This window comes from Phoenix dactylifera, chromosome 6, assembly GCF_051530095.1.
Source record: "Phoenix dactylifera cultivar Ajwa chromosome 6, Ajwa_hap1_PhDact_Kaust_v1.1, whole genome shotgun sequence".
Classification (NCBI taxonomy): Eukaryota; Viridiplantae; Streptophyta; class Magnoliopsida; order Arecales; family Arecaceae; genus Phoenix; species Phoenix dactylifera.
The window spans coordinates 32,297,469-32,325,446 of record NC_143195.1 but is presented as its reverse complement, the minus strand read 5'-3'; the positions used below and the strand labels follow the sequence as shown (position 1 = coordinate 32,325,446).

The following is a 27,978-nucleotide window of genomic DNA, read 5'->3' as shown; positions in this document are numbered from 1 at the left end:
ATTCTGCTTGCAAGCAAACAAAGGGACTTGCCATACCCACCTATTCATCAAGCAATTAACCCCATCGAGAAACCAGTTCCCTGACCATGCGTGAACTATGGAATTCACTAGCTAAGCGACAGATGCGTGGCATCGGAATCTTTCGCCATATCTATGAAGCTCGTTTCCGAAACTGTTACATGCCACCTTTTCAACTATGGAGACTGCTTTCGCTTTTGTTAGTATCGTTTCGCTCTCGCAGCTAGAGTAAGGTTGGAGTGGTCGTTATCCTTGACGTGGGGTGGCAGCGCACGTCCCACTGCCGTGGAGATTACGCAATGCCCACTACTAGTCCTTCACAGATGTCAGTTTCTCTGGATTTGGATCCAAGATTGGCATTGGACGATGGTAAACATGGACACAAGTTTTTGGATGGGAGCATGGGTCCGAAGGGGCAAGTTTGGGGTCCATTGGGTATTTGGGTGCGAGCTGCCCGGCTTGTGAGGCGGATGGTGATGGTCTGAGTGGCCCGGGACCAGGAGCAAAGTTGCGGTACACCTTGGGGAGCAATTAATTCCAAGGATCTGGTGGTCCACTGGGGGCCCGCTGTGACCACAACTTGTAGGGGTGTAGCTTAATTAGATCAGATGGTAATGTCACGAGTGCAAGGACCCGATCGAGTTTGTCTCCCACGGGTTGAGGTTTTGGATCCCAATTGTTCAGTAGATCTCAATCGAATTTAATTTAATTGGATGTTATAAGTTGGACATGATATAGTTAGAATTCCTTTTCCTTTTTCTTTTTTTGTTTATCCATCGGTGTTGAGAGATCTGTTAACGCTGTTCTACGACATCCGCAGACTTTTAGGTGAGTGTGGTTTCTATCAGGCCACACTTGTCTATAGAAATGCAAATAGTGTTGCTGACTGGATGACCTTCTTTGCCACTTACTACTCTGAAGGTTTTACTTAGGAAGACTACGTGTTTGTGTCTTATTCTTTGTACTATTTTCTCTTTTCTGATTTTGTTAGCTGCACCTACATCCGTCGCGCATGAGCCGCCTTTATACTATATATATATATATATATATATATATATATATATATATATATATATATATATATATATATATATATATATATATATATATATATATATATATATATATATATATATATATATATATATATATATATATATATATATATATATATATATATGTTAGCTAGGATAAGGCTAGATTTGTTAAAATCATGACCGACTTGTTTGACAATTTAGTTAGATCTCAAGCATGCAAGCGATAAGTCTTTAAGTCATTTACCAACTTCTAGTGTGGGTAACAAATGGTGCACTTAGTAAAATGACTGATCTATAATATCCATTGATTTGGACTTGAATTTTACATATATTTAAAACTTTTTTAAGCTGAACATTAACTGTGCAGATCTCTACGTTATGTTCCAAGACTGCCCATGCTAGGTGGAAAATAACCCCTCTCCTTGTTTATAATCTACTTACCGACTTATATATTGCTTTTTCTCTTATAAACTAGGCCTGATTTTTTTAAGTCTCCTACTTATCAAGATTGAAACCCTATAAGTTGAGTAATAGCTCTCAATATTTTCGAGTCTTATTTGTGCTTCTCAACGATGCCAACCTGCATGACGGATTAAATCCTAGTTGTTGATGGTTGAGTATCGAGCGTTAGCTGTCCAATCCTCTACTATGTATGTCATAAGTTGGTGCTTTCCAATCATCTAAGGTGTTGTTGTGGTTGAAATTTGGCCTGAGGGTGACCACGCTGGAAGAAGCCGAGAAGACGCCGGCTGGGACGAAGAAAGAGGGCCACCTCCTGTGCTTCTGGGTATCGGCACAAAGCCTTGGCCGAGGATTCCGGCGAAGGCCCTTCGATGACTAAGTTAGTCGGACTTTTGGATAGGCTTCTGAGTGCCTTAGACGGCCTCTTACGACTTAAGAGTACTTGTAATAACTTATAATAGCTTACCGAAGGCCTTTTTCTACCCCCTTTTTATAGGGTAAGGGTCTTAGCTGTTACCTGAATTTTTGGGTCAATTCGTAATTAGCTGACCATCAATTGGAGGCGGCGTACAACACGGAGATCAACCCCGCAGGCGGAGAATTTGGGAGATATCTTTCTGGATTTGTTTTGAGAGTCCGCCACGTCGTTCTAAGCAGAAGTGGTCGAGGGAGTTTTTTAATGCATTGTTAATGCGTTGTGTGTGCACTCACTCTGAGACGTTATCTGGTGGTATGTGAGAGGTTAGTCATCAATGCCCTGCCTTCCGAGGTTGCCGTCATAATGATCGGCCTTTAACATGCGATTCAGCAAGATATGCTGAGGGACCTTCTGAGTCTGCCATGTGGCATGATCTGGCCGCTCATCTGGGCATGAAATCCGCGGGATCTTCGACGAGATCAAGGTTGACAGGGCCGAGGTCAGCTCGACCTTCAGCAAGGTTTGAGGTCGGCCTGGCCTCTGGCTGAGGTCGGCTCGGCCATCGGCAAGGTCCGAAGTCAGTCAGAATTGTGTGACTTCATGCCGCAGTAGGACGGCCCATTTTGCCTCCCATCAGGTACGTTGTATAGATACCTTCACGTTTTGTTCCAAAGTAAAGATGTTATATTTTCGAACAGGTGTTGTGAAATATCATTTGAATGACTTATCTGTACCTCGTATCCCTTTGCTTAAAAACAAAGATTCCGGGGTTTGAGTCTTGAAATGGTATTATCTCCAAGATTTCCTCCAAAGAAATTATATTCATGTATAATCGTTAGTTATATATGGATGGGACTCCTTTCTATTCTAAGAAAAGAGCAATACTAAGAAATAACAGATTACGCAAATCCCACCTGGATTCTGTTTACTTAATTCGGTCTACTGTCATTTATTAAGGCAAGACAGTGATTCCTTAAACACCATTAATTACCCGATCACGCGTGACCCACTAACCAGAAAAGCGACAAAAGCCGATGGATCACAATCATACCCTCACCTTAAAAACATTAAAGTAACCAATAAAAACACTCCCTTCGTTAGTAAATCCACTGCCGGCGAGCAATTTGGAGACGGTATCATATCTGAGAGATGTTACGTCAAGGTGGGTATACTTATCAATCTCCATTCCAATCCGAGATTAAATGCGGCCACCAAGGAAAAAAAAAAATCCGAGATTATTAAAATACGTCGAAGCGGGCAGAGAATGTCGGCCCACGGGAACCGGCCCGCCAGGAAAAGCGCGCCACATCGAACCGAGCGCCCGAGGCCCGCCACGTGTCCTCCATGTCGTCGATGACGCGGACGCTATATATCGCCGGCCCCCGCTCGGGCCCGCTGGGCAGCGGGCGACCGACTGACACGTGCCCGTGGACTGCCGGCCCGGAAGGGGGCAGGGCGGCCGGGCCGGGTCGGCGCTTTCGGCCGGCCCGCCGGGGGGGTGGGAGGTGGGACCGCGCCGAGGTGGAGAGGGGGATTATTGCGGTCCGGTGGATGATGTTATGGTAACGTAAGCAGGAAGCCATTAAAGTGGAAAGGTCTGGTCTGATCTGCCTCTCCGCCTGTCTCCCTGCCTCCTTGCTTGCTTTTCTTTTTTTTTCCCCCTCCTTTTGTCCTGCTGCTTTGCAGCTTTTCTTTATTAATTGTTCATACCATCTACGCAGCACTAAAGGTACTGTTCTGAGCCACCATGCTTTTTTTTAATTATTTCTACCACTTGATTTTTTTTTTAGTAGTACTTTAAATTTGTTACCGCAAAGGATTTAATTAACACGTTATCATGTTGCAATGGCACTCATTAAAACCGTTAACACTGTTATTATCTCAAAAAGTAATATTCCATGGGTGGCCTCTTGCTGGGAAATATTTGAGCCATAGTGACCGAAAATATTGTGTTCCAAGTCAAATAAAAAGACTAATAAAATTATAGATTGGGTGGCCTCATTTGTAACTGATTATTTTGAAAAAAATTTATAAAAAAAAAGTTATCTACAACACTTCGATACTTATTATTTTTTAATTTTTTTGGATATATATATATATTAGCCATCCGTTGTAACAAAAATAAATTATTTTTAAAACTTTTAATATCAGAACAATCATCGAAACAACGGTTGTTATAATGGTATTGTAATGAAACGTAATAATGTATCATAATAAAATAATGATATTACCTTTTCTATTATAGAAAATAATATATATTTTACAATTTTGAAGGAACAGTAAATAATGACTGTTATTAATATTATAATGAAGCGGGTAACGATAATAAAAAATAATAATTATTATTATATATATTAATATTGTTTATCTACATGATGTAATAGAAGACAGCCAAAATCGTTCTTGTTTTAAATTAATATTGGTCCGTTGAGTTCAGCATTACTGGCTTGAGCATATTATCTTAAAAAAAAGGAATAAAGAGACAAAAAAAGAGGAAGAAACGTGAGCAGATGGACCTTGCAAGCATGGAGATCCATGTTTGGATAACTTGATCATCTAATATGGTTGGAGTTCTATGTTAAAATCCTTTAAAACATGTGATGCAGTGTATGGTATGGAAGAAAAATTCTTAAATTTCTGAAATTATATACTACATATATCTCATGGATTTTGGAACATGATGCGTTCTATGAATGATCGTATAACTTGGGCATCAGATCATACAACCAATTCTTCATCATCTTTTTCTTCCCCTCGATTTCTCGCAAAGCATAGCATCTTGTTTTAACAACCTTGGATTGTAGAAATAAATTACTTTCAAGATGCGCTTGCTAGAATGCAGGTTCTGTTTCATCACAAAACAACAGGATCTCAATTGAGTAAATTATATGGTGCTCATTTGCCTGTTGTAAGGCCTTTACTATTGCTATCCTGCAAATTATATGGCCCTTAATATTAGACTATAATCTTTGATACAGTAGCACATCAAATGAATTAGCTTATCTGTTATCGAAATCTTAAAAATTATAACATTAAAAATATAATTTACTTTTTAAGAAATAAATCCAGTTTGTCAATATATGACTGATAATAGAATAATATCTTTTTATATATTAAAGTAAAATCTCATTTTTTTATTGGATTTTTGGATGCTCCCCTAAAAGCCCAAAATTCATTTATTAGACCATATTAAAACAGATACAAACACTTTGTGCGCCGAATGTAACATGACTCCGCCAAAACATGTCCAATTGCACGCCTCTCTATGTTATATTATCAGCATCCGTTCGCTTACAAAGACTACATCTATCCAACCAGCTTCCATCGCATCATCATGATTCCTTCCAAGATTTTCCCCACGAAATATTTCATGCAAGATCCAACATGTATTTTTTATTATAGGTTATACAGCATGTGTTGGACATAAATATTATTCTGGATTCTGATTATATGTTTAAAAAGTTGAAAGCACAAAGCATGCATTTTAAGATGAGAACTTGGTAATTTTAGATGTTCTAACATATTATTTATATTATTGTTGCTTTCTCAAAGCAGCTAGCCCACCAAATAATGTAGATCTTTACCGTTAGGGCTTCTTCTTTGGTGCGTAAATATTATAGAAAAGTTGTTCAACATTTCAATCAACCAACTAACCTAAGTTCTCATACTTCTTTAGGTAGGTAAGTTATTTTCTCATAGGTGGCTATTATCGGTTGGTAGAGTGATCTTTTTTGTTTTGTTCCTAAAACACCCTTAACCTTAAAATAATAATAATAAAATATAATAATATAATATATTATAAAATATAATTCAATACAATATATTATAATATACATTACCTATAATATATATCATATTATGTATTATTATCTGTTTTTGTCACAAATGATTAATATTATATTATATAATATATATTATTTGAATATATTATTAATATATTTTTTTTGAATAGGTAATATAATATAATATAATATAATATGATACAATGTAATTATATATAATAATACTTATATAATAAAAGGTATTATGGAATATGTGAATAGATCTCAGCAACCTACTCAGATATAATAATATAAGAATATAACAACAGCATAATATAACATAATACATCATAATATATACAATATAATATAATATACTATCTTATAATATAATATAATATAATATAACTAATATGTAGTATATAATATTATATAATTTTATGAATTATTATATATTATCATAATATATTATTAATGTGGATAGATCTTAGAAATTTATCCGGAAAAGTAGTAATGTAGAAAAATGTGGGTAACATATTCTAGGGCTATATTCCAATGTATAAAAAAAAAATGAATAAATTATTTTTTTATCTAAATATTGTCTAAAAAATACTTATGCAGAAAAATATAGAATTTTGGATAAGTATTTTACTTTGAACCCCAGTCAGTGCCTTGTGTCTATCATGCTTGATCAAGAGGCTAGGCTCGCCACCAAGTCAACTTGACCTAAATTACGTATGTTAAGTCCATAGAACCCATATTGGCCCAGAACTGTGAACCCCTGGATGGCCAAGCCCAAAGCTAAGTTGATTAGGGCCCATCAACTTTATTAAACCATGTAAACTGGCATATCATGCGTATACGTGTTTATTTTGTACCTTGCAGTTATGTTTGAGGAGATTAAATAACGGGCCATGCGTAGCCCAAATCCATCTCTTCTTTTGAATGTGAATAGATTAAATAACTACCACCTCAATTCGCAATGGAGTGCGGGAGTTGCTCTTCATCTGGGCATAGAGCCAGGAAGCAATGGTTGGATCGTGGGTTCTCCAATCACTTTGGATTTAAAAGGAATTCAAACTGATAGATCACCGGGCTCCTCAGCCTCCGCTCTTTTTTTTTTTTTGGTGTAAAAGCGGCTACTCATCTCATAAAGATCGAACGTGAGTACAGCCCTCCAGATTATAGAAAAATAAAAAGTACAAATGTAGGGATAAAACGCTTTGAAACTTAGCATATTAGTAGAGAGAGCAAGTCTTCTAATTGGAGCGAGTAATGCTAATGCAGAAATGGCCCCCAAAGAACTGCTCCACAAAATGGTTTTAGAAGAGTTCAGTAGGACGCCTGCCATTCTAAAATTTATTTTTGAGAAAGTTTCTTAGTATAATTCGCAGAAAGAATTTTTTTGCATTATAATATTTTTTTTCTGAAAAACTTATATCTGAGTATATGATGCTCGAAAAAATGATTTTTTATATTTGGTTAATAATAAAAAAATGACAAATTTCAGAACGGCTTATGTTTGGTTAAGCATCTATTTTCTTAAAAAAATATATAAAATATTTATTGTACCTTTTATAAAAAAATATCTTATTCTGTTTTATCTAAAAATTTAAAAATAATTTTAAAAATAAGAAACTTTTCCATATTTCACCTTTTTTTTAATATAAAAATTTTATTTTCGAGAAAGTTCCAACATAACATACTTGTATAATTCGCAGCAAGAATTTTTTTTCACTCTAATATTTTTTTAAAAAACTTGTATTTAAATATATAATGCTCGAAAAAGTAGTTTTTGTATATTTAGTTGACTATAAAAAAGTAACACATTTAAGAATGACTCATATTTGATCGAACAACTATTTTTTTAAAAACTTATACAAAGTACCTATTATACCCTTTATAGAAAGAATCTTATTCTTTTCTATCTAAAATTTTAAAAAGAATTTAAATATTAAAATTAAATTTGTCTACATTTCACATAATTTTATTAAATATAAGCATTATATTCTATGAAAAAGCTGCTCTTCCATTTTCCTTTGGCTACTAACGAGTGAAGGTTCCGCATGAATATGGAGTGGGCCCATGTCATCTATGGGAGGTATATCATGGTCTCTCTCTCTCCCTCACAAAGTTTCGAAAAATTTATATAGTTATCATGAAATACAACTGAGCGTGGGGTTCACCCGCACATAATAATAATAATAATAATAATAAGGGATTTTCTGGATCTAAAGGCCGTATTCGGCCTGTTAAACTGCCTTAAAAGGCCCTCCCTCCAAAGGATAGCCGCTGGACCCGGGCCTACCAGTAGATCTGGCGCGCTCACATCAGGATACCGTTGATTGGACCTCCCAACCGATCAACGAAACCTGATTGGTCCTCTTCCATAACGGACCAACCGCACCTACACCCTCTCTTATATATATTTATACATACATATACGTAACACGAACTCGATCCCAACGGCGAGGCCGTCGACCATGTACCTCAAAAAGAAAAACCAGCAGCGCCAGCGGTCCGGCGGTGGTAGTGGCAGGACCTTGAGGCAGCCCACCGCTCCGATCGAAGCGCCTCCGTGCGCGGCGGAGGAACCGCTGGCGGGGGAGCTGCTGTCCTCCCTCGAACGCCGGAGGCTGTACCGGGACGTCGTGCGGGCGCTCCGCTCCGGCCTCCGCGACGCCTCGGCCGATTTCTCCTTCCTGCGGCTCAGAGGCCTCCGGAACCTTCTCAAGTCCCTCCGATCCATCGCCGACTCTGATACCGCCATCCTTTTCTTTCGCCACTCCCAATCCATTCCCGAGCTCCAAGGTGCCTTCTTTCATCGATGCATTCCATTCATCGATCGATCGATCGGTATATATGTTATTCGTACGAGTGTAGGGTGTAGATTTGCGGGCGTCTGTGACGGTCTTGTATTTTGGGGATTTCGATAGTTTGGCTGCTGCTTTTGGTTTGATGTTTTTGGATTTTTGAAAGTCTCTAGTTTGTAATGGACTCACGAGCTGGGATTGAGACATCGGTATGAATTTAGCATTGCACTCATTAGTGGCGATTGTGGAAAAGTTGGGAACTCTTTGGCATTTGCATTGGATTCCGCAGAAATGGTGGCACAAGCAACTCGCTTAGCTCGTATTGCCATGAAAAACTTAGAGCAACATTGAGCCAGCAACGGAAATTAACTTTTCCTTTTATGACTTGCTCACAGTTGCACGATAGCCAGAGAAGCTATTTCAATAACTGCGTGCAAAGTGCCTGCTATTTCACAATAGGGATGTAGAACTAAACAAAGGGATATTGAGGATGAGAAAACAATCATATATTTTTTTGGATAGATAATATCAGTTTTTTTTTTTTTTTTGGATGGACAGTAATTCTTTTCAAGGACGTGTGCTCAATCTTTCCAAGGAACAGGAAGAGGAAGAACTTAATATATTTAACTTAAGATACATAATATAACATTTATATATAACATAACATATATAATATGCAAAATATGTATATATAAATACACACATATGATATGTATTATCTATGATATGTATAATATAAATGATATGAATCAATGCCTATTTCGGTAACGTCTGAAATGAATAAAGAGATAAATATTTATTAGATACACATAGTTGGTCGTCATCTTATCTGTTATGTTTTCATCTTGATTTTCCCGATCTAACAAATATTTGCCCTTTTGGCTGAATTTATGATATGTTATTAGATTTTTTTGAATTTATCCTTTTCCCCCTAATTATTCTTAAAGTGTTTTTCCTTTCTTTATCCAGCATTCAGCTTTCCACTGATTTTGAAGATCTCACTAGAAAGACTTCTCAATTTCAGTTAGATCCATGTCTTGGTTGTCTTTTCTGGCATAGTAGCAATATGTATCACGAACTAGACTGCCTTATACTCATTGTCGAGAGATCTTTTACTTAGTAGTGTTAGTGCTGAGGCTTTAGGACACTGATGGTTGAATCTCTCAAGTTGTCCTCTCTGGTGGAAATAGATTTAGAATGATTAATTCTATCATGTAACTATATAAGTCATGCTCTGATTATTTTCTTCATTCATCAATTGATTTTACTGCTTTGCTTCACAAACATTATGTGAGAGTAGAACCATCTTAAGTAATTTGCAGTGACTGCAAAGGCATGAAAAACCAAGTTAAGGTGTAGAAGTTCCATGGCAAGCATTTTGGTTTGGAAAGATGCGTATTGTTCAGCAAGGAACATGAATGCTTTCATCACGAATATAGGAAGCTGGAAGTGATGGAAGACCATAAATGAGAAGAAATGGATTTCAAGTCGAGAAGAAAATTCTTCAACTTCATGTTGATTTAGATCATCAACATCAAAGATTTGGGAACTTCATTTGGTATTCTTACATGCCCATGATAGTATTACACAGTAATAGGTAGAGTCATTCATGCAATATACGTATGTATGCACACACATGTATGATAAATTCAAGGAAGCGTTACATATGTACGTATGTATGTATATGTAAAGTCAGTTCACTCCAAATGTCTGCACAAATTCAAGGAAGCCTATAAAAAGTGGTCCAAAAATCAGGCGTGTTTTCTCGTGCTCTCCCTTCGTTGCTGGTCTATCCTATTTGGGATTATGTGATGTCAGGACTCCTTTATCCAAGTATTTTTTTGTGATTCATTAGCTAGAAACTAGTAAAGATCACTATATTCTGTATAAATTAGACTAGGCATCCATGCATGCACTTACTCCCATTACAATCTCAAGACGCTTCATTTATATTTAGTAGAGACAGTCCAAAGCATTTCTGCAAACAGTTTCCAGGTGTTTAACCATACTTGGTTACCCATCTTATTGTCTAAGAAATAGTAGTCCACGCAATCTTTTGCTTTTGTTATAGTTTGAAGCTAACATTGTTAGATTATGTGTGCTCTTGGTTCTTGGTTGTATGCAAAGGGACTCAATGAATTTCCAGAAATATCACGCACAAACTGAAGCATTTCTGACTGTGTAGTCAGTTTGTTTTTCGATATACCTGAAATTCAAAGTGACTCCTCATTCGATTGCCCATGATCCTACTCTGTTTAACCTATTGTAACTTATTGCAAGTGTATGCTCTTTCAGATACACTTGATATATTATTACATATTAGTGATGTGGTATGTCTGATGCTTAGATGATACAGAATACCAAGAGGACGTGATGTTTCTTAATATTCCTATTCATTTATAAACAACAAAAATTACATTCATATTTTAAATCTAAATGACTGATGTAGAAACAGATGCTTTCAACAGTGGTTCCAGTTCTGTTTATGATTAGTTTGCGACAATTAGAAGATGATCCTATCGTGGTTGCGGACCATATATTTGGTATGGAGCCTCTGAAGATAAATAGCCCTGCTACTGACTCTGAAGTTGCTCTTGCTCTGAGAGTATTGGAAGGATGTTGTCTGCTCCACTTGGGTTGTGCAGCTTTGGCTCACCAGCATAAGGCTGTCAAGGTAGATTCTATGCTTCACCAGGATGTATGTTTTCCGATCCTATTTACTAAAAAGATACATTGATTCCTTAAATCCTTTTGACCTGTAGTTCTTTGATGGTTTTAGTGCTGTCCTTCCTAACATAGAATCCTCATCCTCCTTGATAAAGTGAAGGTTTCATCTTTTTATTTTGGATACTTTAGGAGGCTGAAAGTAGTATTATTAATGCAGGTGCTTGTAAAAATATTATCAACCCGAGGAATGCTTGAGCAGGGAGCATGCTTGGATGCACTAATATCATTGTTGTTAGATTCTCCAGATAACCAGAAGGTATAATATCTAACATCTCCTTTTTTAGATATCAGACTGTACAAAAGCATAGATTAATAAAAAAATTCTAACATGCAAAACTGCCTGCTTCATACTTTATTTTCTATGTGGAGTGCCAAAACTACAATTTTGAGCTTGAGATGTGATGATCACTGAAGGTTTACTTTTCAACATTGGATTATCTTATGCCTAACTTGGATCCTTGATGGGAACTTAGAGTTTTTTTTTTCTTTTTAATGCTAACCAGATGCAAACTTGCATCCTTCATACCTTTTTTTTATGTGGAGTGTGCAGAATTACAATTTTAAGCTTGTGGTATGATGATCACTGAAGGTTTACTTCAACAATGAGTGATTAGCAGAATTATATTTCATATATTATGCCTAACTTGTATCCTTGATGAGAACTTAAAGCTTTTTTTTCGCATTTTTTGGAAATAAATATTGTCTGACATATGATGCTTCATTTTGATGTGTGTTATACTTGATTCTCTCTGACAAAATTATGTTGGGATCAAAATAAGTTATTTGAACTGGGTTAAACACTTAAAAGCGAAACTATATGATTAAACATGGTTGAGACAATTTGGCCATGGTTTGGGTTAAAGCATTTCAGGCTGTCTTTAAATGATCCATTTTTCAGGAGATGAATGTGCTCTTGGTAAATTGTGCAACTTAATACCAAAGAGTTAAGGCTACTGGTTTTACGGAGTTAGATTCTATCTTAACAACCACTTCATGCCTTTTGATGATAACTATTTCCAACCACTTTCATATTGTCCGCATGCATATTTTTGTTATATGACTTATTGATTCTCTCGGTTTAATTTTTTTTCTATTGGTCCATAGTTTTCTGGATTGTATAATGATCATATCGTGCCCCAAGGTTGTCAGTAGAATACAAGGGCCATGCATTAATACTGGCTCTTGTTCATATGCATCAGATGACATTGGCAAGTGCTACTATGTTTTGCAATATTCTGGTGCGGACATGTCTGGGTTTGCAAATGATCAGGTCATAGTATTTGCAAAACTATCGTAATCAATTATTTATTTGAGTGGGCTTCATTTCTTGTTTTCCTTCTCCAAAGCTCTACAATTTATTGAGAACCTTGTACTTGTTTTGTTAAATAAATCCAATGTGACGCTGATTTGTGTTAGTTTGTGGCTTATAACTTGTTTATCAACCATTAACACACACACACACACACACACACACACACACTCTGCTTTAGTATAATTTAAATCTCTTCAGATTAATTAAAAATAATTTTTGTGTTTATTCTTACTATAAAGCATTAAAATCTAGAATAAATGGGAAAAAAGATGCTTTCTAGCATATATTAGGCAAGTCATTTAATCGTGCAAGTTTTTGGCAGTGTTTTGTATCTTTCTTGTGGTGCATGCAGTGTTGGCACAATACAGGGCTACACAAGTTGTGCAAGGCACTGACACTTACATGCACAATATATAATTAGTTTGATCCTTCTTGCCGAGCATGAAGTGTTGGCACTTGGCACAATACAGTAGGGTACACATTGTGCAAGGCACTGTTGCTTACATGCACAATATATAATTAATTTGATCCTTGTGTTCTACATTTTGGGACTTGGGAACCTATCTGTCCTTCTTCTTTGATACTGTGAGTTTATAATTGCAGAAAATAATGTCAATAGTTAAGCTTGGAGCTTAGTTGCTGAGTGGAGGAAATTTTTTTCTTTGTGGATAAAAAAAATAATCCAATCAAGCAAGGTTCACTATCCCATCAGTGTTTAGAATTGATTCTTCTCTCTTTTCTCCTCCTTCCTACTCTAGGATTTTGAGGCATGCCATGGTATAAAGAAAATTGCAGAGCTCATGAAAGACAAGCAAGTGGATGATATTCTAAGGTTTGTACTCTTGAGCTAACAGTGTATTCTAACTTTTGCCTCTGTTTGCATGTCTTTTCCTCATATGAAGGGTTGTAGCTGTATAAAATATGAGCACCTAGTTGCATAATTTTCTAATTTCTTCTGCAATATTAAGTGGCACATATCTGTCTGTTAACAAAAATTGTGAAGTTTTATTTTCAGTGCTTTAGAAGAGAATTTGTCACTGCAGATTACAACTTTACAAGTCCTCTCTGAAGTAATTGGCTACTTAGCACTTACTGACATTCTAATACATATCCTTGCCTTCTAGAGTCCATAGATGATATGTTGAGTTTCTGACCAATGATAAGCAATTTAATCTTTCCTTTCTGGCCCCATTTTGTGGTTATCTACATAAATGCTTTGTGCAAATTAAATTATTTGGACACATGATATTTATATTGGTTGGTCTCATGGGCTTTGACAGTTCTGAATGCTTCCCTTCACTTAAATCTCCTGCTTATTACACATTCTTTCTATGATTGGCAGAGTCTCAACCAAAATAGCCAGTAAAAATCGATATAATTATAATTATGTGACTTCTTAGGTCTACTTGCCTGAATTTTGTTAGTTTCCATATACTTGAAGTGTAAAACTAAGATTTTTAGCATGGTCGATTGAACCGGCCCGAACTGCCTGGTTCAAGGCATACCAAGCCGTACTTGTGTTGGACCAGAATGGTTTCGGCAACCAAAACGAGAAACCGGGATAGAGGGGGGGGGGGGAGGAGAAAAAAAGAGAGAGGGAACAGGGGAGGGAAGAAAAGGGAGAGGAAGGAAGAGAGAAAGAGAGTGGTGGAGGCTGGCGGAGGGTTCGGGAGCCATGCAACATGTCTCCTCTACTGTGTCGGTATGGGCCCGACATGGATCAGCACGGGGGCGTACTAACCCGTGCCGCCAGGCAACCAGTCTGAGCCCCGGTTCTGGCATAGCAATCCTTGATATCTAGTTTGTCAACGAACTCCTTTGCTTGATTCTGAATTTCTAATGCCCTATAACAAACACTTTTGGGATTTTGGAAGTCAATGTTAGCTTGTTTCAGATGTTAGCTGATGTTAAAGCACTCTTTGTTGTGGAAAAAGGAAATTGCTCTTGTAGATTGGCTCATTAGAAAAATCACTCAACAAATTTCAAGCATACTTCTGTGTCAATTTACTTCATTTGAAGGCACAAAAGAGACTTGATATGTTATGCCTTAATATCTGAGTCCATGCATGTCTCATATCTCCCTCATGTCCTTGATAACAACTTGGCAATGCACCCGCCTAAGGTTTTAGAGGTTGCTGAGTGGAGCACTTCTGGGGAACGGGCCATGGGCGGGTAGAAAGAAGAGAAGGTACACAGAATCTGTCAGTACCTCTTGTTCATTTGTGAATATATTGAATATGAACAAACTCCTATTTATGAAAAACATGGCAGCTTAAAATTCGAGCCCTAGCAATTTATCTTGATATTAATGTTTTACATTCTTAAATGAAAACATGGATTAGATAAGTTGGATTCCATCAAATGATCTAACAATGGTGCATATCCTGTCATCAAGCACCCCTTATAGTCAAATCAGCACGTCGCATGCTCCCCATTTTGCATCAGTTTATATAGGGGAGCAAATATATCATCAAGCTAAGGACCAGAGCAAGGGTGGCGAGCATGTGGTTACCAGACTTGGACCTCTTAATTAGGATAACAATGTGATGTGCTTGAAGTGAAGGTGGGCTGACAAATCTGGCAGAGTTATTTATTACGAGGCCTTCCTGGGGTCCCATAAGATGGGTGACCTATTGGATTCTTTGTAGAATAATTTTTGGTTGAGAAAAATAAATTCATGCAATTATTGAGAAGTTCTGATGATTTTTTGAAAATTTGAAGAAAACTTACAAGGGTGGCCATATAAACTTTTCCGACTTTTTGATTACTCAAATTAAATTGACAGAACAGAAATGATGACAACAGTATGTGCCAAATGATGTGATAAAAAAGATGCTACTTTTATCACAAAAGGATCCTCAATAATGCTATGCCTTTGCTTGTGTATAAAGTATTTAAACTAACTTGTCTAAGACCTTTATTGGTCCAAATGGTTTTGGGCAGATCCAAAGTTCACCCTGATCCCTATCGAGCTGAGCCTCTTGACCGTTATGTTCTTGTTAGGTTGATTATGCTGTTGTGGAATATAAGCATTGCTATGGATCATCTACTGTGTTTGCCACTCAATGCCTGTATTCTGTAGTCCAGATAATGAACTTGTTTCTTTTATTTAATGTTAAGGGTTACGTGTGGATAAAAAAAAAAACTATGAATAAATAGGGTTTTAGTCCATATTTCAGATTCGCAATGCTTGTTTGCAGTGTTTTAAGTTGTGGTTTAATGCTCGGGCTGTCAAGGAACTGCATAGCTCTAAGACTGAATGCATACAACTAGATGTATTGTGTTATAAAATTATTAAAAATTAAATTTAGAACGTACTATATCAAAACAATTAAAAAATTTAAAAATAAATTAGAAGTAGTTGGAGGAAATAAAAGGAAACTTGAACAAATAACTGTATGTTTATTTGAAGACCTAACTTACTGTAACATGATTATTAGTGAAATGACAATATTTTCTGTAAATTGCAAAAAAAATGATCATCTAAGAAGAAGAAGCTCAGCCTAAGCAAAAAAAAAAAAGAAGCAGCAGCTCAGCAATTTAAAATTATGCAACAAGCAACACTACTAAATTTGAAATAATCTTCACTAAGTTGGAAATAAACAACTACTGAAGAATCGATGGAAATTGTAGCTTGTGGCTAGGTAGGACTTTGTGCATATGTGAAAAAGACTGTAAAGGCAATAATCCATTTGCTTGACGTGCCTTATACTGCAACCCACCACCCCCATTGATAGCACAAAGCTGACCCACCTGGTCTGGAAGATTGATTCGGCATCCGCTAAGGCAGTTGACCACTTGACCTCAATATGGGGAGCCACCTTTACAGCTAGGCCCTAAGAGGGGTGGTCAGGGAACCACCTAAGCTTAGGGGGGCCAGGCGCACTTGGAAATTGTTCTTGTTGTTTAGAATATTGGTCCTTGTAGAATCTAACTCTGTTGAAAGAATCGATGAGCAATCTTGCCTCAGAAATCAAATTATGGGAATGGAAAACTGAATGACATCGTGGGAATCAAATTTAACAAGTAATGGCAAGCTATATTTGCATTGGACGTTCCTTAAGCAATCACATCATTCCCTTTCATTTAAAAAAAAAAGCAAACACATCATTCCAAGACTTGCATGCTTTCAGCAGAGATCGCCAAGTAATAGTCTTGGTAAAAGTCCTGTCCTCTGTAAAGCATCCAAAGCATGCATGACTTGCAGCATCTTATCTCCCTCAGAAAACTAAATTTTTTAATAGCTCCATACATTATCCTATATGTAATCAGCTAATTGCAATGTGGAACAGCCTCACTTGCTTTTTAAGCTGCGAGCCTGGGAATATCTGTGGTTGTATATTTATTCCATGCTTCTGTAATTTCTGCCAATGTTTTTTATTCTTTGGTCAGGTTAAAATGTGGGGAGTTCTTGCTGTTACTTACTGGGCATGTATATGAAAGAAGGGAACCCACCCCCTTGGCAGCCATACTAGAAGATATAAAGAAGATTTTAGGTGAAAAATGTGCATCTTTTATATGGGCAGCAAGCCAGTTTGGCTCAACCCTAGACCCAGATAAAAGACAAACCGCTCTGCGCGCCCAAGCACACCAAGTTCTAGAGTTGTTGGAGCTGTACTGATGAAGATGCTAATGCCATATTTCAGCCTTTTGTTGTAAACAGACTGTATAGTTTCTAACAGCTAAATTTTTTTTGTTTTCTTACCTTACATCCACAGCTCGCACAAACCTAATCAGCATCAAGCTGCGCGTCTTCAATGATTTGCACCAACAACTTTTGGTAAGGATGCACTTCCAGGCCGGATAGCTGATTACTTATTTGTAGTTGTACAGAAATTTACTATATCGCATATCAATAAGATTATTTTTTTTATGAAGTGGCGCTCGATTATGATATACTTTATCAATGCATCGATTGACTGCATTCCACCATGGCATTTACATTGTTCATTTGTGTCAGAATGGGAAAACTGGAGAGGTCTTTTAGTCATGGGAGAGTTTTGGTTGAACTTGATAATTTCTGTTCACCTTGCTTTGATATTGATTTTCCAAAAAGGAAAAAAGAAGAATTTCCTGCTAAATAGCCTTCAATTCTTATATGCTCTTCGTTCAGAGTGTCATGAATTATACGTCGTCTTCTGGTTCTTGCGAGGTCTATCAATGTTTCTTAGAGTTTTATGCATCATGGGCTCTACCTGTGCCCTGTTCTAGCTCTGCGATTGATCCCACACAGAATGCAAAGAGCAGGCCACCCTTCACGCAGATAAGTGAACCTGCAAGCCCATCCATCAATTAAGCCTTGGGGATCCAGGATACTGGAGTTCAGATTTATTTGGTGGACATACTTGAGTTCAGCTTCACAGTTTTCGCTCCTACCTTGTTTGTGGTATTAGACTATTGGTACGCGTTCAATACCGGATACAGATGGAAAAGCTGATTTCATGCTGCCCATGCTTCATCAGCACCGAATGGAACATTTATATTACTTGAAAGATTGGAAGGCATACTGACTCACAGGAATGATGATGGTTCACAGAATGTTATTCATCATTCTCAAGATCCTGTCATCAATCATCCTCCAAAGGTCTTAAGTAGAAAACTGCGAAGTGCTGTGTGCACAGCGAGATTGGAGCGGATATGTTTGGGTCTGGGGCAGGCTTGAGATGTTGCTGCGAGGGCTATGGGTGGTGTTGATGTCAGACGCTCATGATTTGTCTACCCTTTCCTTGATTAATCATCTGATATTAACCCCCTGTTGATTCTCCATCTCTCTAGTTTTCTGTTCGTGTTTAGCATCCTTGTAGGTACTCGAGACTTGATTATGTGAAGGAGCAAAGCACAGTTTATATATCAAAGGATCTTAGAAGAATTTGGAAGGGCCTAAATAATCTCAACAAAATCCGTGCAAAAGAATTTGAACAAAATTCATCTATATTAAGAAATGTCGATTTTAACAGGAACTAGGACATTTTAGTCACGCAGATTGAGTAAATAGGTTGTGGCTCGATGGTGTCTGGTTATGGAATCTGAAAGAATTCAGCTAGATTTTCGGTTTGAATTTAAGTTATCATGAGTACAATACGAAAACTACCATGTAAACAAAGCAATGAATGCCACAAAGGAAAGCAACAAAAAGTGCAGGTTTGGGAAAGGATGTGCACAGGTGAGAAGATATCCACTGTCCTTCAAGGAAATGAAAATGGGGAAAACAGAATTATCCAGCAAATTTTTTGATCAATTAGCAATCATCCAGTTGAATCACAGATGAAATAGCATCCGTGCACTTGATCTCAATGAATCACCATGATCATGGTGCAGTCTAGGAAAATATGTAGTTTATGAAGCCAGATTGCATACTAAAGACCCTCAACTTCCTAATTTGAAAGCATCAACAAAGAGACCCAAGCATACACCAGCTTTCCAATAGTTCACCATCACCACCAATGACTGCAATCTCCCAACAGGCATAGTGAATGGTTTTCTGTACATAAGCATGCCGATACCTTCTATAGCAGCCACCACAACACCGGCAACCAAGACATCCCAGTCACCAGTCTGCCCTAGGATAGTTGCCAGGGCATTAGCTGTATAAAAACCCAAGAGGAGGAGAAATATTTTCATTGGGAAATTCTTTCTAGTAGCATTCAGCTTCTCCAGAAGCTGTCTCGCCACAGCACGGACTATTGTCCCCAGTCTTGTCCTGCCAAGCCCTGCATCGTCCCCATCAGGGCTATCTTGATCATCAGTATTAGGAGATCCACCAGTGTCCAAGGCAAAAGCTAGACTCCGTCTATTGCTTCTCATCTGCCGGCTACAAAAGACCAACAAGGTAAAAGCCTGTCAATACGACATTCAGTTTCACAGGGTTTTTGTCTACATTCCATAACATCACTAAATATTGTCCTTTAAAGAAGAGTAAGATGACAAAAACTTCTACATAAGGATCAAGCAAATTAGACCATCACGCTTGTATTCTTTCTTTACTTGCTAATGCATGACTTAGAAAAACCAAGTTTGCACGAGATTGATGAAAGAGTCCCAAAAGATGGCATAAATTGATAAGCCAACGAAATTTCCTTTAAGATGAGGGTGACACTAGCTCATGACAAAACTTGCTATTGATGTTTATTTTGAAAAATAAGAAGCTGCCAAGGTGATTAATAAAAAACTAAAAAGGATATCAAACATCAAAAATAATAGTGACGATCCTCTAGAAAGCTATTAATTTACAAAAGCTGCTAACTTTATGTAGTCATATAAAGTTATAGGAAAATTAATACTTCATGACCAAAGTTTTCCAGCCAGATTGATTTCTGGAGCCTTACCAAAAGTTTATTGATGGCTAGTGGCTCAGGATGAATCTATTAATATTAATCACCACAAGCATTGACAAGTTCAGTTGGAAAGCAAGTCCGAACATAAACATAATGGCCATGTCATCAATCTGGGGTCACATTATGCATTGGGCTCTACCAAAGTGTTATAACTTCATCACCTCAAGTCACTTCCCACAAGATCTATCCATATTTTCTCGAGACTTTAACACTCTTTTCAGACACCTGATACACATCCAGCCTTCCACTTTACAAGGGTTTGAAACTCCTCCCAGGCATGATCACATAGATCCTATTGGTCCGCAATTACATCATTCATTATTTGACATTTTTGCAACTCTAAATGATAGAATTCACTTCCTAAGTACCATTTTATTTTTATCTTCAACAACAAAGGTACATCACAGACGTTGAGATAACGAAGTAGGTCAAATTAAATCATATATTTTGATATTGTTTTTACCCTGATTTATTTCCCCTTTCTCTGATAAAGTCGTCAATAAAAAAATACTCATACTGGAGTTTTCTTGGCTATATGTATATTAAATCTTAGATCAGTTTTGTGTTTCACATGCTATTTTAGTTCAAATAGTATCTGGATCCATATTCTCTGACCATCTCCAGTGCAATTTTAGCAATCAGCCCTAATCAAGTTAAAGCAATACATCGAATATGGTAAATCATCAACTTTCAATATATGTAAACTTTGTGGTCCATTACAAGAATCAAATAGAACCGCAGACATGACTGAAATGATTGATCATTGCATAATAATGCAAAATACGGAAGTTTACATGCACAACATTGTAAGCCCACCAACTTCAAGTGGCTTTTTGAAGAATCTCCCTCTTAAAAAAGGACAAATAAAATGGAACAGATGTTTGAGTTCGGATTTATGATGTACAAATAAATAATGAATAAGCCTAGAGTTTTTCAAAACTTTACACCAAAATTGAAATTCAAATATTCATCTAGAAAGGAGGCCAAGAAGAAGATCCCAGAATAAAGTAGCAAAAGTGCACATTACTCCTTGCTCTGCAAAGAATCGTCCTCTTAATAATGTTTTAAGCTTGTCAAAGATCATCACGACCATGGAAAGTTATTGTGGTTCATTTTCCAGATTAATTGATCTAGAAAGAGATGCCATTTGTTCTCAATGATAAACATAAGTTACAAGACTTATTCCTGCTATTTCAATTAAATCTATTAGTTTCAATTCTCCATGCCCTCTTAAGTCAAATGTTCGATGCATCAAACATTATCAAATCTGCTTCTGCCAGTCTAATGTAGGCCTTCAACCTTTTCTCTTATGTACCATATATGCAGTTTATACTATGTGCCATATAACCTCTGCAAGAGCATGTAATATTAGTCACATAGGGTGTAGATTACTGCTACTAGTGAGCTAGATATACAAGAGCAAGTATTAAAGGAATTTGTGACTACTGATAGGTAATCATTGGGGATACTTTTCTTTTTTAGCCAATCTTTTCCACAAACACCAATAAATTATGCGAACACTTCCTCCAGACAGTGTTTACTACTTGGCAAGACACAAAATCCTAAAATACATGAAGTTCATCATTGTTAATGCTTAACCGTCAACATTTTCAAACATAAAGCATAAATCCTTCAGAATAAGGCATTAGTCGAATGTACAGGGTGATGTAGGATTGGTGGTATGGACTCGCGTGTATGTGATGGTGGACCTCAAGGGGCTAGGAAAACCTATGGTCAGGTTCAAGTTGATCACTTGCTATCCAGTTTCAGAGAACAAGAGAAAGTGGGCTGCCTACTAGACCTGCCCTAAGGTTTAAAGAATAGTATAAGATGTTAGGGAACATGCCCCCTGTAATCCTGAGGTTAAAGATTAAGGTTTGGTGTGGACTTAGACTAAGATTTTAGCTTTATATTGGGCTTCTGTGTACATGTTCTAAAGCAATAAATCTTTTAAAACAGAGAACAAATTTTAATTAAATCTAACAAGTAATACAGGATAGGGGGGAAGAATGATGTGCATTGGGGTTAATATTCAAACTAGGGTTCTTAGTATTATTTTTTGATTTGATAACAAATCAAAGAATTGAACTAATATTGAATATGAACCAATGACTGTTTGAGTATGGGCATGTTACAAGTAATCTACCAGTCGACAGGAAACATATAACCGTTGATAGACAAAAGAAAAGAACATAGAGAAATGAAGAATAAAAGGAAGCAGAAATAACAGGGTTAAGGGAAATCAATCGTAACAGGCTCTAGCTATTTCCATTCAATCAAAATCAACTCAAAAACCAACATCTTTAACAGAGATTATTACAATTTAAATTAAAAAGGTAAAAAAAATGATACTTTCATATAAGTGCTCACACAACTTGGATCAATTGTTTGACACTCAGAGCAGCTGAAAGCCAAGTTCCAAACATGTGCAGGGAAGTGGCTTTTGGCATACACCAAATAAGAATGCCAGGTACCAGTGTGAACTGATGTAGAACATGACGTTCTCTTTTTGATGTGCCGAGGAATGTCTGTTGCATATGTCCAAGTGCCCAAAGGGCCAGCACTTCTAAAATCCTCAAAATGTGGTGTCCAAGCGACACTGTTTTCATACCCAAGCCTTTTAATGGCCTCGATCACTAGAGCAAGCAGCTATAGGCCATTACAAACTACCATTATTTCTAAAACAATGGATGACCAGCTGGCAAAAAATTAACAAGAGTTGCTGGGAAAATATCAGTAAGCTAAAACCAATTAGTCCCTTCCAATATGTCCAACATTTCATCAATCATTTTGTCTACATCCCCAGACTATAGTAGCAATACTAACAAGACAAAGAGGCAAACTAGCAAAAACAAAATCTTGCATCATATGAAAAAGAAAAGAGAAAGAAAATGATGCTCAATATGTGAATCCTATGAAAATAAAAATGCTTTTCTATCAAGACAGGAGCTAGTGGACACCATATGAGGGTCATCACAAGGAGATTGCATGTGATTCCTCCTTATTGAAAGAGGTAGCTCCCTAACAAACGCTGTTCCAGATTTCTGAATCCACAAATTCAAATAAATACCCCAAAACACATCACTCTGATGCCCAAGAAAGATAGTTAACCAAAGAAAAAATAAAAATAAATACAAAACATTCAGAAACATTCTATGAATTTTAAACAATTCTATATATACATGCCAATTGTAGCAATTTGCAATAACATGGAAACAAAAGCCAGCAAAACGAATCATATGAAATCTAATATTTGCGAAAGTCAAAAACAAACCTTATCTCTTGAAACGGTTTAGGCCTTGCGCCAAACTCTACAACCCGTCTACCAAGATGAGTTCCGAGGCTCCAGCAATCGATCGCTCCACAGCTAATCACGGAAGAATGATGCCTTCCCAGGCACTCCCGATTCATCGCTGGCGAGCCCTGCTGCACCACGACCGTCGCCATTCTCATTTCTCATTCACATCATAATATCTACACCAAAAGAGAACGTTTCAAGAATGGAGATTTGGGGCTGGGATTGGAGAGAGACTCCTTGCAGTGGAGATGGAGGAGGCTATGGGAGATGAATGGGCTCGAGGCTCTCACCGTCTCGCATGGCATTTGGAAGCCCTCGAGGGACTTTGGGAGTGTCTTGCAGCCACCCAAATTAAGCGGCTCAGGTGTTCGGCCGGCGGTGCCAAAACGGAATTGGCTCGGACTTGCAGTCCATTGTGGTTAATCGGACTCGTGGCAGCCCGGACCGTGTCCAGTCTGAAGTTTGAACGATTATGACGACGTGAGCCGTAAGAAGTCACGCCGCATATTTGTCTTTAGTATATTTTTTTGGTCGCAAGAAAAATTACCTGAAAGATATAATTTTTTTGGAAAAAATTAGTCTTTTTTAATCTCTTTGTTTCAAGAGAAAACTGATTAATTTGAAAAGTTCACAACTAGATGACTGGAAAATATTCCCTTTCCTCATTAAAAATTATTCATTAAAAGTCTGTCCACAGTGCCATTCTTATTATAACCTACCCTATGCTAACCCACTAAGCTCTCAAAACTGGAGTTTTGCTAAAAAACCCTTGCTTTTTGTTCGAAGGGACGAAAGGTAATACCATCAGAGCAAGAGTTTGGTGTTAGGTTAGCTCTCTTTTTTTTTTCCTTCCCTCCTTGTTATGATTGGTGAGCCTTCCCTCCTTGTTATGATTGGTGAGCCATATGAAATGAAAAAGAAGAAATAAAACTCTTTTATTTAGTATCATATTTACTTTATTTTGTTTTATATTTAGAATTGATGTACCTCCCAAAAAATGTCTCTAATTAAAAGAAAATCAAGAAAACATATTATCATCCCAATTGACAAAAGAGAGAACTTCAAATATTCTTTCTAAAAGGGTAAAAGGTCTTGCTTCTGAAAACAAAAGGTTAAAAAGCTGGCTCAATTACTCCTATTGGTTATGTGTACCACCTCGTGTTCTTTTTTCCCCCTTTTATGGGTGTCATTTTTGGAAAAATTAAATAAATAAGAAAGTTAGGTAAAAAACGTGGAACTGTACATATTAGTTCAAATAAAAAAAAACAATATGCATTAAAAACTGATGATATCCTAGACATCCAGCAAATATTTCTTGATTAGTCTCATGCATGGCACATGCCTGGTTCTTGTTCAAAAGATCACTGACATGAAACATGATGAGCCAACATCAGCCAGAGTTCATATTGCATTTTGCAATACATTTATCTGTAATCTGCAACACAATGTAAATGAATTAAAGGAACTTTTGTTTTGTTTTATGCATCACAACATATAAAATCCAGAGCCTATTTCTGGATTTCATTAATTTCTGGACTATTCGCAATTATTCGTATTATACAACTTTTGCTGAAGCAGTGATGAGAATTTAGTCCACCTTAAATTGAACCTGTTTATATTAGAGATTTCATCATAGTTACTGATCAAATTTTATCTTGCCCAGTTTTCCTGCCCTAATGTTTCCACACTGACCATGCATCTCTGCAACCCTGTCAAAAACCTTCTCAGCAAGTTAATGGCCTGAGAGCCTTCAAGACCAGTTCTTCAGCATTCTTCAGGCAGCAAATATGAGTGACTTGAAGTTCACCAAACTCAGGCATAAACGGCGGTAGGTTCCATCAATACCAATGCAAGCAGAAGGGAGAAGCAGTCATGCTAATTCTTGTAATAATTCAGGCTGATAAGCCGTCAAACCATCTCCATATTTTCTCATATGCCAGTTCAACATTTCTGCAGTAGCATAAATTTCATCTGTTTGTTTGTGAGATCTATCACTGGCAAGAAACACATGAACCTGATCTCTGACCTCAATCCAACTACATCCAGGGCTTTTATGCATCCCCTTCTCCTTAATTATCTGTCTTGTTCTAACTAAACCATCTTGTCTTCCAGCAGTGGCATATAAGTTTGCCAACAGAACATAGTTACCAACATTTCCTTCTTCCATTTCAATAAGTCTATCCGCAGCAATCTCTCCCAACTGTAAATTGCAGTTAATGACACAACCACCAAGCAGTGCACCCCACACCACAGCATCAGGCTCCATGGGCATACTCTTAATTAGCTCATATGCTTCACTAAGCTGCCCAGCACGGCTAAAAAGATCAACCATACATGAGTAATGTTTCATATTTGGTTTTATACCATAGCTCGTCATCAGATGGAAGTATATGCGCCCTTCCTCAACAGATCCCCCATGAACACATAAACATAGAACAGACAGGAAGGTGATCTCATCTGGTCTGTTCCCGTCCTCCAGCAATTGGTTGAAGAGTGCAAGGCCTTCCTTTACAAGCCCATGCATTGCAAACCCCGCAAGCATACTATTGTAAGATACCAAATTGTGTTGCGATATTCTATTAAATGCAATGCTTGCAAGTCTTATACTCCCACATTTGGCATACATATCCACAAGGGCTGCCCCGATATGGACATCAGCCTCATGGCCACATCTAACTGAGTGTGCATGGACCTGCTTCCCTCGCTCAATGGAAACTAATCTTGAGCAAATAGGTAAGATCATCCCTAAGGTATAAATATCAGGCATCAGCTTTGTGGTCTGCATTTCAAGAAACAACTGCAGAGCCAATTCATTGTGTCCATTCTCCATGCAACCTGCAATCAGCCCATTCCAAGTGTAGATGTTAGGATCAAATCCATCCTCTTTCATCATTAAAAGCAGTTCCTGGGAACGGCTCACTTGATCAGCCCGAGCATAACCAGAGATCACCACATTCCATGTCACTGTATTCCTTCTCTCTATGTCAAAGAAAACCAACTCTGCAGCCACAAGATGTTGGCATCGGCAGTACAAATCTACCAATGCACTAGCCACAAAGGGATTGGAATGAAAACCTCTTTTCAGTGCATATGCATGTATCTCCTTACCCTGTCCAAATGCACGCAAGGCTGCACAAGCTGCGAGAATACTCCCTAAGTTAAACGAGTCAGCTTCAACCCCTTCCTCCATCTGCATGTGTCTAAACATATTAAGAGCTTCCCCGAAGCTCTCATTATCAACTAGACCCGAAATCATTGAGTTCCATGAGATTGCATCCCTCTTTACTCCATCAATCTCCATGTGATCAAACAGCTCCTTGGCCTTGCTTAACTCATTGTTCTCACAGTACCCTACTATCATTGTATTATAAGAGACCAAACTTCTTATCGAGTACCTCAAGAAGAGTTCCGATGTGCTGGCCATATCGCCACACCTCCTGTAAACATCAAGCAATCCATTAACAACAAAAGCATTACCCATAAGCCCATGCCTCATTATATATCCATGAATTTCCTTGCCAACATCAAGTGCTTCTAATCTTCCACAAGAGGGCAAGACACTAGCCAAAGTCTGAGCATTTGGCTTAACACCAGACTCTATCATTCGAGAAAGCAGCTCAAGAGCGTCTTCATCATAGCCATTTTGAGCAAACCCTCCAATCGCCCCGCTCCACGAAACAAGATTAGGCTTCAGATTACCCAACGACCACATGCTTTCCAGAAATTCCAACGCCTCAGAAGCCATTCCATTGGAAGCACAGCCAGCAATCACAGAGTTCCACGAAACACAATCCCTTTCAGGCATTCCCTTCAGAACCTTCACAGCCTCATCCATATCACCGCACTTGCCATACATGTCGATCAGAGAATTGCCCACATATAAGTTCGAAATGAATCCCGTCTTCAAGACAAAACCATGCAGACTCTTGCCCAAGTCCAATGCACTCAGCCCAGCACTTGATTTCATGACCACAGGAAACACAAAGAACTCCAACCCAACTCCCTCAACCAGCAATTCCTTAAACAGAGAGAAGGCTTCCTCAAAGAGCTCATGATCCACATATACAGTCAGGATGCCAGCCCATGAGTATATGCTTCTTAGAGACATTTTCTCGAACAGTTGGAGAGCAGGTTGGACGCCATGGCAGCGGCCGTACATGAGGAGCAACCTTGTCTCAAGGAACTCACGGCAGCCACAGAAGTCTCGCTTGAGGGCATGGGCGTGGATCTGCCGGGCCAGCCGGGGGCAGCAGCAGGAATCAATGGCAAGGGAGTAATCAGCCGTGTCAGGGGAGCAGTCCTCCCGAAGAAGTGCTTGAAAGGTGTCATGAAGGCGGGGAGATGTTCTGCTCGAGCGTTGGGGGATGGCATTTTTGTTGGGGGGGTTTGGTGCTGTGGGTGAGGATTCTATGGCGAGGTGGTGTTTGGAAGACAGCGTATTCGGCTTGCGCTGTCCAATTGAACCGTGAAACGGAGGGGATCGAATAAGCGGCGACGCAATGGCAGGGGCTGTTGTGGCAACCATCGCGTGGCCTGCAGCAAGATGCCAGTAGAGTCGAGCCTTAAAAAATAACGGTCGTTACAACGGTTCCCGGGCCTCGGTTATAGTAGATCACTTTCATTCAGTAAAATTTTTGTCTGACTCAGACATTAGAGGATTATCCGCCGAATAAAATTTGACGACCTTCTGTGTTGTTTTTCTCTTATTTTTTAGGTTAGACTCTTAGCAGGCCTCTTCATCCAAGCATAGTTACAGTTGAGCTTGCCAATCCAAACTTTTCAACTTATATTTTGAGAG

At 38.0% G+C, this 27,978-nt stretch overlaps 3 protein-coding genes across 5 annotated transcripts; 1 reads left to right on the top strand and 2 right to left on the bottom strand.

Moving 5' to 3' along the window:
* Positions 1–8,155: 8,155 nt before the first annotated feature.
* Positions 8,156–17,421, top strand: LOC103707735 (uncharacterized). Of its 2 annotated transcripts, XM_088723711.1 has the most exons (6): positions 8,156–8,507; positions 10,978–11,183; positions 11,394–11,492; positions 13,307–13,380; positions 16,941–17,162; positions 17,267–17,421. In XM_088723711.1, the coding sequence occupies exons 1-6, from the start codon at positions 8,180–8,182 to the stop codon at positions 17,307–17,309; spliced, it is 972 nt and encodes a 323-aa protein (XP_088579837.1). In that variant the 5' UTR covers positions 8,156–8,179; the 3' UTR covers positions 17,310–17,421. The 2 variants fall into 2 exon arrangements, with proteins under 2 accessions (XP_088579837.1, XP_088579838.1); XM_088723712.1 differs by lacking the exon at positions 16,941–17,162.
* Positions 17,422–18,752: 1,331 nt separating this feature from the next.
* On the bottom strand, positions 18,753–23,642 carry NPQ7 (antigen receptor-like protein (DUF565)). Of its 2 annotated transcripts, XM_008792300.4 has the most exons (3): positions 23,471–23,642; positions 23,157–23,356; positions 18,753–19,359 (listed from the first exon to the last, which is right to left on the bottom strand). In XM_008792300.4, exons 2-3 carry the CDS (start codon positions 23,333–23,335, stop codon positions 18,915–18,917), a joined length of 624 nt encoding a protein of 207 aa, XP_008790522.1. In that variant the 5' UTR covers positions 23,336–23,356; positions 23,471–23,642; the 3' UTR covers positions 18,753–18,914. The 2 variants fall into 2 exon arrangements, with proteins under 2 accessions (XP_008790522.1, XP_088579839.1); XM_088723713.1 differs by having other exon boundaries at positions 23,157–23,641.
* Positions 23,643–24,632: 990 nt separating this feature from the next.
* On the bottom strand, positions 24,633–27,756 carry LOC103707734 (pentatricopeptide repeat-containing protein At1g20230-like). Its single transcript, XM_008792347.5, has one exon. The coding sequence runs from the start codon at positions 27,703–27,705 to the stop codon at positions 25,051–25,053; it is 2,655 nt and encodes an 884-aa protein (XP_008790569.3). The 5' UTR covers positions 27,706–27,756; the 3' UTR covers positions 24,633–25,050.
* Positions 27,757–27,978: the final 222 nt, after the last annotated feature.

Bases quoted from the DNA above. Each gene is read 5' to 3' on its own strand.
- LOC103707735 (XM_088723711.1), top strand. From the start codon at position 8,180: ATGTACCTCAAAAAGAAAAACCAGCAGCGCCAGCGGTCCGGCGGTGGT. The intron at 13,381-16,940 runs GTTTGTACTCTT...TTCTTTGGTCAG, and splicing joins CAAGTGGATGATATTCTAAG to GTTAAAATGTGGGGAGTTCT. The intron at 17,163-17,266 runs GTACTGATGAAG...TTACATCCACAG, and splicing joins GTTCTAGAGTTGTTGGAGCT to CTCGCACAAACCTAATCAGC.
- NPQ7 (XM_008792300.4), bottom strand. From the start codon at position 23,335: ATGAGAATGGCGACGGTCGTGGTGCAGCAGGGCTCGCCAGCGATGAAT. The intron at 19,360-23,156 runs GTTTGTTTTTGA...GGTCTTTTGTAG, and splicing joins AAACCGTTTCAAGAGATAAG to CCGGCAGATGAGAAGCAATA.
- LOC103707734 (XM_008792347.5), bottom strand. From the start codon at position 27,705: ATGGTTGCCACAACAGCCCCTGCCATTGCGTCGCCGCTTATTCGATCC.